Below are 16,431 nucleotides of genomic sequence, written 5' to 3' on the forward strand. Positions count from 1 at the left end.
GCGGAGCCGGGACGAGGCCCCGCGGGGAGCCGGGACGAGCCCCCGCGGACGACGCCCAGCAGGGGGCGCGCGGCGCGCCCCGTGCAGCGGGAGCCGCCTGACGTCAGCGCGGCCCCACCCCCGCCTTCGCTCCCATTGGATGAGGGCTGAGCCGCCACCACTTCCTATTGGTTGGAATTCCCGCGGCGGGGAGGGGAGGGGGGACGAGCCGGAAGTGGCGGTGCGTGGGGGCCGCTCTGGGCCGGCTCCGCCGCGGCTCGGTGGTGGGTTTCCCCTCACGCGGAAGAGCGGCCCTGAGGCGGCGGCGGCGGGAGCAGGTGAGAGCGGGGCGGGCGGGCGGGGGGGGGCCGCGGCCGGTACCGCCCCGGGACACCCCGGTACCGCCCCGAGCCCCGCTGGAGCCCTGGGAGACCCCCGGTAGCCGCCTGCCCCTGCCCCCCGGAGCTCTGTCCGGGGGCCGCCGTGCAGCCCCCGCCGCGGCCCTCGCTCGCGGGCCCGCGTCGCCGCCTGGGCGCCGTCGTGGGGACCGTGCCCGAGCGGGGGCCGCCCGGAGCGGTCTCCCCAGGTCCCCGCCGACCTTCCTCCTTCAGCGGTCCCGCCCAAGGGACCTGTGATGCCCTGGGAAAAGAGAGCTCAGAAAAAAAAAATGAAATAAAGCAGCGGTCCCGAAGGTGGAATATTTAGTAAGGCGATTTGGTGCATGAAGCCACATCAAACTAATATTTGATTCCTTTCTTCAAAGTCACAGGAATTTAAGTCTCTGCTCCTTGAGCTGAGATATAAGAGGTCAGAGTGAGCTGGGCTCATGTGAAATAAGGGAACCACCTACGCACCGCGTGATTTCTTTTTCTTTACCGGTCTGCTATGACCTCCCAGCTGCAAGTCGGGGCGCTTGTGCTCTTGCTGCTTGTCCCTTGGACTGCATCGTGCCAGCTGGCTTTGGGATGGTCCTGAGTGATTCGCACTGGGTGACCTGCAGATTTGGTACTCTGTTTGCATCAGTCCCTCAGCAGAAACAGGGAAGAGCACGAGTGTGGTTTTCACGGTCTTGTCTGCAGGTGGCGTGGCCCTGCCTCCGTGCTGCACATCTGGTTGTCTGCTCTCTGGTCATGTGAATAACGTCCGTCTACTCTTCGTGTGAAATTAGGTATGTTATTAGACTCACGTGGATGCAGACCCATGGTTTGAAAATCACGGAGATCACCCCTTTTGAGGCCTGACCTGCAGCAGCAAGAGCAGCAAGAAAGGGAGCATTGCCCAAGAGCCGGTAAAGTAGCATCTAGATCAGGTGTCTAAGCCATCTCACTGACTGCCGTGGAGAGAGGTTGGGAAAATAAGCGTGATTTGGAGACAGCTCCTGAGGAAGCTACCGCTGATGGGCCAGGGCCTAGATGCAGAAGAAAAGATCCAGGGTCTGAACAGGCATTGAGTGATTTTTTCTGTATGACTTTTAATCTCCAGTGAAGTCTCCAGTAATTCTGCCTTCCTACATAGTGAGCTTTGTATAGCCTTTCTGTTCCAACTCTGCCTACATTTTCCTGCCAACCTACCCATTTATCGTTCTTAAAAACAGCTGCATTCATGCTTCCTGCCACAATGCCCCAAGTGTGTTTCTACTTCCCTTAATTCATCTGCCCAGTTCTTCCTCTCTCCACTTTAAAGTTTTTAAAAGCTTCTACCAGGTAGCCAATAGCGGAGACATCTGTTTTCTTAATTGCCCTTCCTGGGCCTTATCTATGAGAGGTGTCAGTCAGCAATGAAGTGGGAGGAGGGGTAAATTACGTGAAAATGACAGCATTTTGCTAAAAGATGTTGTGTGCAAGACTGTACTTCTGATTCCAGAGATTTTTTTTTAAAAAAGTGTATTTGCAAACATCTAGGAACTAGTCACAGACTAGGACCACCTTTTCAAGGTACTTTAAAAAGGGTGAGCGAAGCCTTTGCCCCACTCCTCCAGGTAAGTCATGAAATAAAAGAGAAGGCAGAATTTAATGAGATGATATTGGTTGTCTCTGTAAGCAGCAGATACAAATCAGCAGCTTAACCATTAAGTTGAATTTTCGTAAAAAGTAGCACAACAAGGGAGAGTCTCAAGGAGGAGTTGGAAGGAAGATGATGTAGCTTTGCTGCTCTTTATCAAGATTTTTTGGAGACGTAGCATGTGCATGGTGAATGATTCTATGGATTAACTGGGATGCAAACTTACACATCCAGCAAGGAACTATAGAAGTGATAGACCAGGAGGGATATCAAGAGAGTGAACAGTGGCTCATTTTTGGTATGGTGGAAGAACAAGATGTAGAAAACAAGGTTTTAAATCTGAGACGATGAGAGCCTGAAAGCAAGGTTTTTACTACATAGAGGGACAGAAAAAGTTGTGTCATGAGGATCTGAAAAATAAGGAAAAGAGGCGACTGCATATGGGGCAGTGACAGCCAACTGGTTGTGGAAGCAGTTCCGTCCCTACATGTGGCACTTCAGACTCATTTGGGGATTCCTTGTACAAAAGGGATTGTGACAGAGCAAGTATGGCAGAGGCCACCACGATGGTCAGGGGCTGGAGCACAGGATATACGAGGAGATGCTGAAAAAAATAGTTTTGTTCAGCCAGGAGAAGAGTAGATGGTACGGAGTCCTCCTTGCAACTACCTAATGGGAGGGTATGTTAGAGAAGATGGAGTCAGACTCTTCTCAGAGTTGTGCAGTGAGAGGATGAAAGACAGCAGGGACAAGCTGGAATACTGGAGATTCTGGTTTGCACAGGGAATGTTTCTTTTCCACCCTGAGAGTGGTCAGACACTGGAACAGGGTAGCAGAGAGGCCGTGATTTGCATCATTTGAGATACTTAATTAGATGAGGCCTTGAGCAACCGGCTTTGAGCAGGCTGGAGACCTCCAGAGGCCTCTTCTGACCTGCATTATTCTGTGATAACATGTATATCGGCACTATTATAAAGATGTCACATGTAAAATTTTTCTTGCCGTAGTGCGACTCTGCCATTTCTCACAAGCCAGGGGAAAGATGACCAGCATCCTGCCTTCAGTAGGGGATGGATATTGCTATTACATCCTGACAGATGACTGTACCTATGGCAGCAAGTACTTTCAAGCTGGGAACATGTGCTACTGCAGTGAGAGAAGTTACCTGCGCAACTTCTCCGATGACAGGCCCCCTGCTTGTTTCCTCAAAGTTGTCATGTTGGATGACAGCTCCACCGTCACAATAAACGTAGAAATCCTTGAACCTGTGCGTGAGGAGACAGCCGTCTTCCTCCTGGCCATCAGCAGCCACAACGAACGTTTGAACTACTTCCTGGAGAGGCTGAGCCTTGAAGCTGCTCTGAAGGCTACGCTTGGCCAAAAAGTGATGGTGGAGGTTGACCGGCAACAATTCCCTGGTGTCATCCGCTACATTGGGAGCATTCACAAAAATACTTCGTCTGTGCTTTCTCCGTTCTTCTTTGGGGTGGAGTTACAGGTAAAGTGGCCAAGGAAGAAAGATGTTTTACCCGCTTTGTTTGTGTAGATCCCCTACTATAGTTTAAGAGAGTGCACAGTTCAAAACATTGTTTGATTCCTGCCTTGATTGTATAGCTCTTGTGTTGTGTAGGCCTAATCTGGGGCATGCAACTGCTTTGTCTCTGCTGCTCTTCCCTTCTAACAACATCTTGTCTTGCTTTGTATAACTCAACACAAAATTTAGTCCCCTATGACTCACTTTACAGTGGGAAAGAAAGGATTGCTCTTTTCCCCAGCATCTAATTTCCATTGCTTAAATGGGATTTTGCAGAAATACATCTCTTAAACAAGAATGTGGCAACCTAATCTTATTTAGGTGCCATCCTGCTGACCCGCCTGTGGCTCGGGATGTAATGTGGCTTTCTGGCATGTTTTCAGGGTGAAGGTGAAAGCAGAGGGCGCAGTGATGGATCTTACCATGGCACTGAGTATTTCAAGTGTAAGCGGAACTGTGGGGTCTTCCTGCCATTTAACAGAGTCCAGTTTACTCCTGTGCCTGACAACGACTATGCGAAACAGAAGCCAAAGCCAGATGCGGAGGAGGTGGTTCCTGTGAAAGTGGGAGATGCAGTTAGTTTCTACGTGGATGAGGCCCTCACAAAGGGAATAGCAATGGCGGTTTACAGGGAGGGAAGCCAGTGGTTCGTTAAAGTTTGTCCGGTAAGAGCAGCCTTACCTTCTTTTCTTGTTTGTTTTGTACCTGTGTTGTGGTTAGGCCTTACAAAGCACTGGAAGGAACACCCAAAAGGGACATGCAAATGTTTCAGGCCCATTTTTAAAACTGGTTCACGTTCCAGGAATTCCCTGTGTCTGACAGACCTTTTAGCTGATGCAATCTTCTTTCCTATCAGGAAGAAGAAGGAACAACTGACATTTTCAGAGAAATCCCTATGGACTCTGTTGTGAAGGAAAGCTTGCTCTCTCAAAGTAGGTTATCTTGAGATGTCTGCCCTGTGTACCTTCCTGTGGATTTAGGCATTTAATTATTCTCTGCAGGGCACCTGATGAGCTGAAAATGCAACAGAAGCATCAACTAGTCCCAACTAACTCAGGATCAGGAGGCAGAAAAGTTCAGTAAAAATGTCTCAAGTTCTGGACAGAATTCTTTGCATTAGGCAACTAGAGCTCTGAGTCTCCCAATTTGTCAGAAAGAACAGAGAGTCTGATGGTAGTGCATGAATGTTTTCTAGGGAAGAAAATATCACTGGTTAAAGAGTCTTTAATCTAGTTGTAGAAGGTGGAGCAGTAGCCTCATCCTGCTGCCAGACAAACTCAGAAAGGCACAGATGACAGTAGAGGTGATGTGAGTCATTAGGTAAACTGACAAATTGGTGGATTCTGTTTTTTGCCACCAAAAAATGCTGTGTTTCTGTCAGTGCCAGCACGAGGGGAGCAGTCATTACACTCTTCACTGAACTGATTCATCTTAATAAAGGCAGAAAAATAGCATGGCCCCACCACCACTACCATTTCAGAAGCCTGAAATGGCTCTGCAAAAGACTCTGTTAAGCTCCAGAGCAAGGTTGGACTGTGCAGTCTCGAACAGGGAAAATGAGGAGTGCGATCATCCCCTTTCAGCATCAGCAAGCTGTTAGACCAGCAAGCTGGTCTTGCTGGCCATATCACTGAAACTTGTGCTGTGAATCACACCTCATGTCTCCTGTGCTCAGCCTTGTACTTCCCTTTGCTCTGGAATTTCCAAATAGAACCAGTATTGGGTGAGACCCAGGTGTATTTGTCATTAGATGTTGACTTCCTACCTCTCTTGACATTCTGTATTTGCCCACTAGGTTTATTTTTACCATATGAGCCTAACATGGGCTTGGGACACCCAAAACAGATGAAACAAGAGATAAGCGAGAGCGATGAGGATTGTGAAAGTGGGAATTCATCCCTGGAGGTGAACTCCATGGTCCAGATCACCTTGGACAAGGGAAATCGGGTTTCAGGAATCATCCGCTGGTTGGGGTACCTACCCCAAATTAAGCACAAAATGGCAGGAGTTGAACTGGTAAGAAGCGAAAATACTTCCTGCTGTGAGACCGAAAATCAGAATCGGCAGGTCTTGGTTGCTTTATCCTTCTCTCTGAAGACGTTCAATTTGTGACAACATATTTCTCGGCCTGACCAGAGTTGGGCCACTCACATGTCATATTTTGAACTGTGAGGACAAGCACACCTGATGGTGAGTTTATTGCCTAGGGCATGGAACTGGGATTCAAGACTCAAGTGTTTATATATAGGTCATCTTCTAACTTACTGTGTGAAACCAGGCAAGCTGCGTTCTGCACTGTTACCCCAGTTATCACTGAGGACACTTCATTGCCTGCAGAGTGATTATGAGGCTTTATTTGTTGTTCTGCCAAAGACCCTCAAGAACCCTGAGTGACGTTATTGGAACGTGGGACAGAATAATCATGTGTCCTGCCAAGAGCGTTGCTAGATTTAAAACATTGCTAGAATAAATGGAAGTAGCTAGCAAAACAAGACCAAACGGACGTAGCTCTCGAGATACAAAATAGCTATGTGGGGAATCACGCCTCATCCCTCCAGTGCCTGCTCTCATGTCGTTCATCGGTGTTCTCTTCCCAGGATGAAGACAAGGGGGTCACAGCTGGTGAATGGCTGGGCAAATATTATTTCCACTGTGCTCCAAAGCGTGGCCTCTTTGTGAAGCTGCAGTCGTGCCAGCCGGATGTTCGCTTTCAGTGTTCGCACAACAGTGACCTGAATCTTATGGATTATAGTAAGTTCTCTGGGAAAAGGGGACACAGTATCATGCTAGGACAAGGCATACTACAGAGAACCCTTGTGTGCAGTCTCTGTTAGACCAGGTACTGAGAGCAGTATATTTCAGATTATTATTCAGAGTCCAAGATTCCCTTTCAGCTTCGGAGAGGACTGTATGTAGGCCTGACCTGCATCCCTGTGCAGAGAAACTGAGTATTTCTTTACGTTTCCCATTGCACATCAGAACTCACTGGTAAAGCTGTATTTCTCTCTCGTTACAATGCTTAAGAGTGCCAGTCAGCTGCAAACACTGTAGTGCAGTAATTGCTTTATGTATGTGGAACAAAAAGATAGTCCTAGTCCCCACGATCTTCCAGTTTGAGAATAAGCCCACAGAATGGGGATACAGACACAGAGATGTTGGTACGAGGAAACTCTAAGACAGTATTGTCTGGTGAAATAGTAACAAGATTAATGTATCAGTTGTGTGATGTTCATCATTTTCTTTGGGTGTTGAATGAGACGTCAGTTCTAAGGATAGTGAGGTGTCCATACCTCATGGTAGTATTTACACTACTGCCATGGTAGTATTTATAGTACTATTCATATTACATGTAGTATTTGTATGTCCCCCACATGTGAGAGGGACAGTAAGGAATCAAATAGAGGGATAACATAGGCTAGACTTATGGGGGCTAGGCAATGACAAGGCAATATGCTATGAATAGCTCTAAAAGTGAGGACAACGTGGCACGGGCATGTTAGAGAGGGCAAGCTGGCAGGAAATGCAGGAAGGCAACTCAACGCGGTGATCTAGAGCAACAGGCTTTGCGAGGCATCGTGAGTGCTGCAAGCAAGGCAGGGTTCTTCTGCCTGTGGTTTTCTGAGCAGAAGGAAAGGTCTTGTATATCTGAAACCTGACTGTGGAAAAGTGTTTTAGCTATAGGGCCTAGCCTAACTTCTACTCTATCTTAAATGTTACACCAATGTAAATTGTACACGTGGTTCTGGAAAATTGGAAGGGGCAACTCAGGCCCGTGGCCAGGATGTCAGGTGATAACAGCGTTGTACCTGGTGACTGAGAAATAAAGGAGAGCTGGGAAAGGGAGAGAAGACTAATTTTAATATAGAGCTTGATGCGAAGATAAGAAATTCTCACAAGATGACATCTTCACAAGAAGATACAGAGAAGGACAGGCCAATGTTTTCATTTGAACAGCAAGAAATACCTCTAGTGTTCAGCAGACCGTGTGAACTAGCCATTTAGACACTGTAAATGAGACATCAGGATTCCTTTAGGTATTGCCCAGAAATAGGAGCGGGGAGAATAAAAGGTAATTTAAGGACATGCTGAAGGCAGGGGACTGGAATACAAAGGGAAAAAGCAGAAGAAACCAGAAAGAGCAGATTCAAGAAAGCTTAGTGGTTAAAGAGATGACAGGGGGTGAGAATGCAGCTGGGCTTCTCCTTGCCCTGTCTGCTCTCCAGCAGGAACAGCAATGGAAGCAAGCTGGAGACTTGGCTGCTCTTTTTGACGCCAGGAGCTGTCCCACTGTGGCCATGGACTAACTTAGTTCCTCATATTCTCTGCTGAATTTTCTCCTCCTGTGAAATTGGATTGACACCTACTTGCCCTACGGGGATGCTGTCAGTTGTAATTTTTGGTGTTCGAGAGCCAAGCATGGATCGGCTATTAAAGCAAGTTGCCTGTTTGTCTGTCCGTTACTGGGCTGATGTTCTGGCCCTGCCATTTAGGGGATTATGAATGCTGCCATAAAGTGTGTGATGTCTCTGGAGTGCTCAGAGGTTTCAGGCCTTAAGGACACAACGACCTCTCCCAATATAACGGTGCAGCACCTCCTGTAGTCCATGTTCTCAGAGATGCTTCAGCTGTACCCTGTGCATTTCTGTTCCTTTCTGGAACCAGGGTAAGACAGGGCATTCATTCCTTCTCACTCATGGCAGGGTCAGATGGACTAACACAAGCTGTAATGTTTTTTACCAGCTTCTACCTACTTCTTGAGGCTCAATGTTCACCGCTTGCATCACAGATCTTTCTGCAGAGAGCTCCCAAGCTTGCATCTAACATAGCTGCAGCTCATTTGTAGGTCTTTTCCTCTTCCTTATCCTTGGCATAAGGATGGTAGAGGTGGTGAGGCTTGGTAGAGCTTGGCTCTAGTGAGGAAGAGATGGTTAGGTTTTGTCCTGTTTCCAGTAGATGAATGGCTAAAGAGACAAGCCTTCAACCCAGGGTGGTCCTGTCCCAGGAGGCGCAGCACAGGAGAGCGCTGTGCCGACCTTTGAGCAAAGCAGACCTTTGAGGCAGTGGGGAAGGGCAGAGGTGACCCAGATGAGGTGGGAAGCTAAAGGGAGTTGCTTCTGTTACTTGTGTTGCAGGAGGGCAGGAAGTTCTTCCACAGGTTCTGGTCAATTTTCCTCCCCTCAGGAACGAGGTGGCAGTGCGTGTCCTGTGTGGACGGATGAAGGGGATTCAAGGCCACTGTAATTCCTGCTATATGGATGCAGCTCTCTTCAGGTAAGAGTCTGCTTGGGTAATGCACTTCTGCTAAATAAGAAGTTTTTATTTGGGGCAGAGCCTGAAGCGCAGTGCTTTCCTGTATCTCCAGCATAGCTAGAAACTCACCCAGTGTAAAACAGGATTTAATTGTGTGGAGATGCAGCCTCACTGCTTGCTGCCTTTTGATGTCCTTTGTAATCTAATAGGTCCTTGGACTTCAAATTAGCCCTTAGGAGTACCTAAGGTACTCGCGTATCTATCATGCAGGGTAGTGAAAGATCATAGTTCTCTGTACCGGACCAGGCAAACCTTCTCACTGGAAGTAAGGACTGGAAACATATTTCAAAGAAACTGTCCATGGTGTGCCAGGCTGCAGCACTGCAGAGGAGAAGACTCGGCGGTGCCCCCCATGAGCAGTTTTGGAACCAAATATGAAATTCCATTCTCTCTAAGCTGTTTCTTTGCTTATTGCAAGTGTTCATTAAACCGAATATGGTTTATAATCTCACTCTGGAGGCTCTCTGTCACTCGTATTTCTGTAACTGTGTGCATGGGTTGTTGGAAATAAAATCCAGCAACTGTCATTAGGCACTACAGCTGGGTTCTAACTGCTGCTGCAAACCCATCAGACTTACGTAGCATGCTCTCCTCACAGCCTCTTCTCCTGTACGTCCGTGCTGGACTCCATGCTCTTCAAGCCCTTCCCCCTGTGCGACAGGAATGTCCAAAACATTCTGCGGGATGAAATTGTTAATCCCCTCCGGAAGTGAGTATAGTATGTGGGAATCCTGGAAGTCATCCATCTGTTTTCATGCCTTGTCCGCTGCTCTGCCCTCCGGCAGCCAGGTGATGCATGTCACTGAGAGAAAGGGTGACATGGAGGGGGTGTTCTACCAGCCACATCCAAAGGTCTTCCCCTCAGATTTCTCTTTCAGTTGTTCCCTTTCCCTTACTCTAAGGCTGTCATGATTCCTACTGCGTGCGTGTGAAAAGTTAGCAGTCAGGTTTTGCAGGATTGCCTACGACAGTGAGCATGTTAATCCTTCAGCTTGCTGATCTTGTGGCATCTATGTGAGAACGTCCAGTTTGGCACTGACCTCCGCTGCTGAGTTGAGAATACTGCAGGGAGATAATTCTCTCTGCCCCAGCAAGAGGGTTGTCTCTGGCTTGATTCCTGCACAGAGCTGTCAAGCCAGATCCGGTCTTTCCTAGTTAGAAAGAAGCCTTGTTAGCTCCAGTTCTTGGTGAAAAGGTTAAAGAGGGGATTTGTGAGGTTGTGACCACTTCTGTGGGAAAGCCCTGGAGCTGATAAAGCAGCAGCATTGCTAGAGAGAAAGAGCACAGTTTGCTCAGCAGTTGATCTATTAAAAGATGACACCAACTATACCCAAAGGCAGAAAGCAATATTGTGCTGTAACAGAGTCGACCATGGCATGACAGCTAAATTCTCTGGACTTTGTATCAAAGATACCGAGTTCTTTCCCCATCTTTCCTTGCTGGGTGTGGGAGAGAGGCACTGAGAGCTGCTTGTATGTAAGGTGTTAGCATCTTTCTTGGGAAACGGTGCCCTGGAACTGGTCGCTGGAATGCAAATCAGAGTATACTGGTATCAGTGACACTGAGATTTAAATATGCTACAGGGATCATCTGCAGCTCCTTCTTGTTTTTAGGACTGGTTTCGTCATGGCCAGAAGTGTGATGCACCTTAGGGAGCAGCTAACTGAGAAGGGCCAGTGTTCGAGCTTTACCACCGCTGAGAAAGGTAGTACGCTCTCTGGAAACTTCCCAGAATTGCTTGGGTGTGAACCGCCTCATTCAGGCGCCAGGCTGACAACTTAGTTTTGCACGTCTCCCATGCACACGCATTAAAATGCCTGTTTTATATATTTTACATGAAAGTAAAATATATATATAAAATATTTTCAGTTTCTAAAACTCTACAGAGTTTGTAACTTAAGTTTGTCCCAGTGTCTCATGGAAAGATAGGAATTGCTAGATCTCTAGCTAGTGGCTGTTGCTACTGGGAAGAGAGAGGAAGAACTGTGTAAACAGAATTGAAACAAGGGAAATTTCTCTAGTGTTTGAGTTATGCTCTGATAAGTCTGTCCCTGATGTCCTTGCCAAAATCCAGCTCAATTTATTGTTTTGGTAAGCTAAATTTCTCCTAGAGTTCTGGTAAGTTATTTGAGGTTCCTTAGAGATTGTAGTTTGGTTAAAATAAGACAGAAAATAATACAGCTGAAGCCCATCTCCCCCCTGGTTGCAGTCACCACATTTCTGCCCACGTTTAGCACAAGGGAAGATTAGGGATTGCTCCACTACCACACAACAAGCTCTGAGTACCTGGACAGTAAACAAGTGACATTGATTCTTCCAGAAACAGCGGGTATCTTGTCACTGAGTAACACTTTTGTTTCATGCTATTGTTTATGTATTTTAGCCAGGGATGGTTTAGCTGCCGCTGTGTTTCTTAGCTTCCATAGTTGTCACTTGTTTCACTTTGAGTTAATGCTTTTGGTGCTAACAGTAACTGTTCGTTAAGGTTGTCTGGGAGCGTCGCTGTGTTAGTTCAGCATGGAAGAGTGCAATGTTTGTTCTGCATATATGTGATGCCTTCCAAATGCAGCTTAAAAAAATCGTTCTATTTTGAAAAGTTTGAAAAAGCAGCTAGGAAAAGGCCATTTACTTTTTTGCGGCCTCTTTTCAGAGGGCTGGCTTGCTTTTTTTCATACTTACCTGACGATCTATGCATTAAAACCAACAATTTCAGCTCCTAATCTGAACGCCACCTTACCTAGTGTAAAAGGGGAGATTCCTGATTCCAAAATGCTGTCTCTTGTTTATCTAAGAGTTTTAGTCTTCTGGATGCAGTGGGGAATGTTCCTGGTGAGCTCTGACTTGTGCTGTTCTCTGAATTTCCAGATCCTGAAGAGTTCCTCAATCTGATAATGCATCAGATCCTGGGAATAGAGCCACTCTTGAAACTGCAGTAAGTTGCTGTACCTGGGTGATGCAGTTTACCCAGACCTGCTTCACCGGTTATCCACTTTACAATTATCAAGTATTACTTTCACTTTTTCATCAAGGCTTTGAAGGCACAGCTCTGAGTTGTGTACAGGTCCTCTCTGCTGTCCATCGATTACAGCCTGTACAGCTTGTTGTGATCTTGTCCCAGGTGGCCAGTCCAGGCAAAAGCGCTTCTAAACTCTCCCTGCATGTGTTGCCTTCAGAAAATGATGAAAAAAACGAGCACTATCCTTAGGGAGAGCAGGTAGTAGTTTGAGAAACATGGTGTCCGTCTTCAGTGCAGAGCCAACACTGTCTGACAGGCCTTTGGATGTAGTTAAGACATATCCAGGCTGGCTCAAATCCTAGAATCTATCAAACAGGGAGTCCATGGAGAATAGTCCTGTTATTTCAGGACTCTACAAAGAAGATGAGGGTCTGAAGGAAGCCAAAAATAACTGTGCTGTTCAGGAGCATAGAAGGGGATTGTTAGATTTCTGTGCGCCTTTGTTGGGATGTCAGTCAAGCCTTGGATCACGGAGCTCCTCAGAAAGGCTCAGTACAAAGGCAGCTCTGTATTCCGGCTCCCCTGCAGAGGGTCAGCTAAAGGAAATCCTGTCTGTGCTGGCTCCGTGATATAAATGTTCTGGGATAGTTTTTGTACATAACTCACCTTTTGAATGCATCAAGTTTTGCTTTGCAGCTTTTGTGTGTACAATTATAAATAGATCTTTCATTTGAGTTGATTTTGCTGATTGTGCTGTAATGCAGTTGATTAATTGAAAAATATTGAAACATCTTAAATTTTTAAATTTGAAGAGGGGAAACTGAGTTATGCTCTTTGGAGTAGGATGTGATGCAATGTAGGATACAGAGTTTGATTGTGATACTCCTGTCCTCTTCTCGTGGCATGTATTTAGTATTTCTCTGTGGAAAAAGTGCTTCATTTCAGTGCTACAGAAACAGCCCTTGGTGCCTTATGCCCAGAAGCTATTGCAGGACAAAAACAGTGTGTCCTCTGAGAGCTCAGATGTCCGTGGCACCAAGTAAACTAGCTCCCTGTGACCACTCCCTGCAGGTCCGGAGGCCAGGAGGAGCAGGACTGTTACTGTTACCAGATATTTATGGACAAACAGGAGGATCTGGTGGTTCCTGATGTGCAGCAATTAGTAGAACACTCCTTCCTGTCCTCCGATCTGAAGCTAGTGGAGGTGAGCCCAGCTACCTTCCATCTTCCTCACTATCATCTGCTGCCTTTTAATTTCTTCCTCCAACATACCTGTGCCTGCTAGCTAGTCTGCAGTGGGTCTGGTGTGTCTTACGTCTAATGTAGCAAAGCAGCAGCATAGCCACAACCTGAGAGAAGTCTTGGGAAATGTGAACGAGAAGGAAGAGGCATATTGCTTCCCCCTGTTGCTGTTGTGTCCTGTGGATAACTTGAGCAGAAAATCCTTAGTCCAAGCAACAGTAGGGAGAGAAGAGTCTCTGGGACTTGTCTCTTCTGACTTGGTGACTCGTTTAACTTTCTTTTCGCAGATCCCATCTTGCTTCATTATCCAAATGCCACGTTTTGGGAAGGAATATAAAATGTTCAGCAAAATCATTCCTTCCTTAGAGCTGGATATAACCGATCTGCTGCTTGACAGTAAGTTGCTGGGCAATGCTAAAGCTGGCAGCTGGGTCTGTGAGGAACCCGTGACAGGTCTTGTCTCTGGGTTGCGAGCAGATGCGAGGTGGGGATCGTCGTTCCTGTTCCCTGAACGCTAGTGTTGGCAGGAGAAGGTGCATTGCAGGTGAGACCTAGAGAGGACGCGTCCCGTGCCCCTGTTGCCTCTGCAGGTCCCAGGGAGTGCTGCGTGTGTGGCGATGTCGCCACCCTGGAGTGTTCCGAGTGTTTCAAAGACAAGATATTCGCAGCTACGGGCCTGAAGCAGTTCTGCAGCTCCTGCTCCAGACAGGTACTCAGTTTCTTTGGGTGCTTCCAAAATCTGCCTTTGTGGCTGACAAAAGATCAAAACCTCTGAAATATCAGGCTTCCCTTTGCTGTCCCTGCAGCTGTTCAGGTCAGGTACAGAGGGGCCCTTTCCCAAGTAGTCAGTCCCGCTGACTGAGCAAGCTCCGTGAGTGGGGTCAGTTGCCGCATGTTTCTAAACTCTCATGCGTTGCCCTCTGCTTACATAGAGCCTAAATAAGCGCTGATTTTGCACAGAATGACTGCTGGGCCCTTCACGTTGTCTCTCTAGGAGCCCTCCTATAGCTCTCTGACCTTTCTTGGAGGGTAGCAGCTTCCCCTCTCAACTTCTAGCTTTCAGGATGTTGATGTTTTGGTGTCCTCTGCTACGTGGAGGAGTCAGCTGCTTGGAAGGCAGATCAGCTGAGAATAAAGTTGTCCTGCACACTCAGCGGTACCACCCCACCGTCTCTCCTCAGGTTCACTCCCATTACCGGCGCAAAGCGCACAAGCCAACCAGGTTGCACGTCCCTGAAGAGTTTCACAGCAGGAGCCCCCGGGGCAGCCAGCAGGTTCCCCGCGAGAAGATGGAGCTCTTTGCAGTACTCTGTATTGAGACCAGCCATTACGTCTCCTTTGTGAAATACGGCCCCGAGAACGAACACTGGATGTTCTTTGACAGCATGGCTGACAGGCACGGTGAGCACGGGGCAGTGGGCTCGGTGGTTTGAGTGCAGCGAGCACTGTGTGGTGGGCATCTATGAAGGTCTGTGACGCACATCAACGTAGGCGCTGGTCAGTCTGCTCCGAGGCGTGGTGGCAGATGGCTTCAGCAGCGCTTCAGAGCGACTTTGTGCCACATATAAAAGGAGCACGAGGCTTTCAGGGTGAACGTGGGGTGCTGGGGAATAACAGCTTTATATGACAAAGGATAACCTTTTCCCCTGAAGCCCCATACCTGAATTAGGCTCTCTCAGGATCCTGCTTCCAGCAATGATCATTAAGCAAAGCCTAGACCAGAGGATGACCAGGCCAAACACACGTGAGAATTCCTCTTAGTGCTCTCATCCTCTGGCTGTTTTCAGATAAGGGACTTCTTGAGCCAGAACGAGCTGGCTGCCGTATGGGCAAGACAGTTCTTTCCTCCCTCAGTTTGTTCTTGGCATCTCAATATCTCAGCCAAGGTGCTATGTTACTGTCCCTTGCTATGGTGTCTGCTTGAGCTGTGAATACTTGTTCTTTGGGACCTGGTTGGGACTCAGACTTCTCTCCCTTTTTTGGGGTTAGGAGATGAAAATGGCTTCAACATTCCCATGGTAACGCTGTGCCCTGAAGTTGCCAAATACCTGGACTTACCACTGGCTGCGCTGGCCCTGGAGCAACCCCGGGACATGGATGGAGTGGCCAAACGCCTGTTCTGCGACGCCTACATGTATATGTACCAGAGCAAGAAGATGGAGCTTTACAAGTGATGTTGCCTTGGGCTGGTGCTGCCGTGCAGAGCAGCGAGATTTCAGAAACGTGAGCGTGGATCAAACCTGCAGCTGTTAATCGGTGAAAGCAGCCAGAGTGCGGGTACACAGACCTCGTGCTTCTGCCTCTTCTCGCCTCTTCCAGCACCTGGCATCAAGCTATCTCCACGAGCCTGTCAGGGTTTGTAAATCCTGCACCTGGCCTTACCGAGTGATAGCTGGTACTTCTGCAGATCTGAACTACTTAAACACATTCACCTTTCCCACCTTCCTTAACCCACCCTCCTCCTTCCCCAGGTACTCTGCAGCTCTGGCCTCAGGGTCCTCCCACAACTTCCTTTTCTCCCCCACCAACTCTTCCCTCTGAAGGGCAGGACCAGCAGCTCTAATCAAAACATGAGCAGTTATCCTCAGATCTGCAGAGCACAAGAAAACTGGTCTCACCCTGAGTAAACACTTCCTTACATGGACTTGCTAAGTGGGAAAACCAGGTGTGAGCTACACCAATTGTGTTAAAAGGATTATGTTGCCTCAGGAAGATGATTTTCCTTGAGGTCTGGGATTTCACCTCCCGCTCCCCACAAAGTGGGGACCTTTCTTCAACTGTCATGGTCTCTGAGTTGTCATCGATCCCCTTATCCAGCAGTAATATCATCTCTGGCACTTTTATCCGTCATCTCTTATTTTCAAGCACAAGATTAATTGGATGCTTTGAGCTGGAAATATGCTTTAAAAATACATATTTTTGTAAGAACGGAATTGGAAAATAGATGAGGCAGAGGAACAGCCCCGCTCCGCTGTGATCTTTTTCTGAATTCTGCAGGACTGCTACAGACTGAGGTCTTCTGTCTCATTTTAGTGTTTACTGTCCTTTCTCCACATTGATTTCTGAAATCTGTGTTAAAGAGCAGTAACACACTTTTTGCAGGGGAAAAAATACAAACATGAACCCGGTTGGGTTTTCTGTCATAACTGCAGTAAAGATTAGGGTCTCTCTGGGGAAACGGGTATTCAATTAATTTAAATAAGTTACATTTGCAAATTGGGAGGTGTCTGCTATTAAGCACATGCTCTTAGTGATGGCAGGAAGCTTTTATGGGAGGCTGGACGAAGACCTGGGCAGCTCAGATTTAAGACTGACCTGATGGCACATCAAAAACCTGAGGGGTGCATCCACTAGCAGCTGTAAGCACCTTCTCTCTCTTTTTTTTTTTTCCTTTCTTCCTCTTTATAGT

The 16,431-nt window shown here is 47.5% G+C and overlaps 1 protein-coding gene across 3 annotated transcripts; it reads left to right on the forward strand.

Annotated features, from left to right (window-relative positions):
• The first annotated feature begins 234 nt into the window (after positions 1–234).
• Positions 235–15,982, forward strand: LOC134137572 (ubiquitin carboxyl-terminal hydrolase CYLD-like). Of its 3 annotated transcripts, none has more exons than XM_062570706.1 (16): positions 235–317; positions 1,059–1,147; positions 2,988–3,478; positions 3,898–4,179; positions 4,371–4,446; positions 5,310–5,530; positions 6,112–6,265; positions 8,647–8,785; positions 9,423–9,533; positions 10,438–10,529; positions 11,690–11,756; positions 12,852–12,984; positions 13,310–13,418; positions 13,550–13,731; positions 14,204–14,423; positions 15,012–15,982. In XM_062570706.1, the coding sequence occupies exons 3-16, from the start codon at positions 3,023–3,025 to the stop codon at positions 15,194–15,196; spliced, it is 2,427 nt and encodes an 808-aa protein (XP_062426690.1). In that variant the 5' UTR covers positions 235–317; positions 1,059–1,147; positions 2,988–3,022; the 3' UTR covers positions 15,197–15,982. The 3 variants fall into 3 exon arrangements, with proteins under 3 accessions (XP_062426690.1, XP_062426691.1, XP_062426692.1); XM_062570707.1 differs by having other exon boundaries at positions 13,613–13,731; XM_062570708.1 differs by lacking the exons at positions 13,550–13,731; positions 15,012–15,982 and having other exon boundaries at positions 14,204–14,344.
• Positions 15,983–16,431: the final 449 nt, after the last annotated feature.

This window comes from Rhea pennata, chromosome 2, assembly GCF_028389875.1.
Source record: "Rhea pennata isolate bPtePen1 chromosome 2, bPtePen1.pri, whole genome shotgun sequence".
NCBI lineage: Eukaryota > Metazoa > Chordata > Aves > Rheiformes > Rheidae > Rhea > Rhea pennata.

Coding starts and splice junctions, on each gene's coding strand:
- LOC134137572 (XM_062570706.1), top strand. CDS start 3,023: ATGACCAGCATCCTGCCTTCAGTAGGGGATGGATATTGCTATTACATC. Junction 11,757..12,851: donor GAGCCACTCTTGAAACTGCA/GTAAGTTGCTGT, acceptor CACTCCCTGCAG/GTCCGGAGGCCAGGAGGAGC. Junction 13,419..13,549: donor AACCGATCTGCTGCTTGACA/GTAAGTTGCTGG, acceptor TAGTGTTGGCAG/GAGAAGGTGCATTGCAGGTG.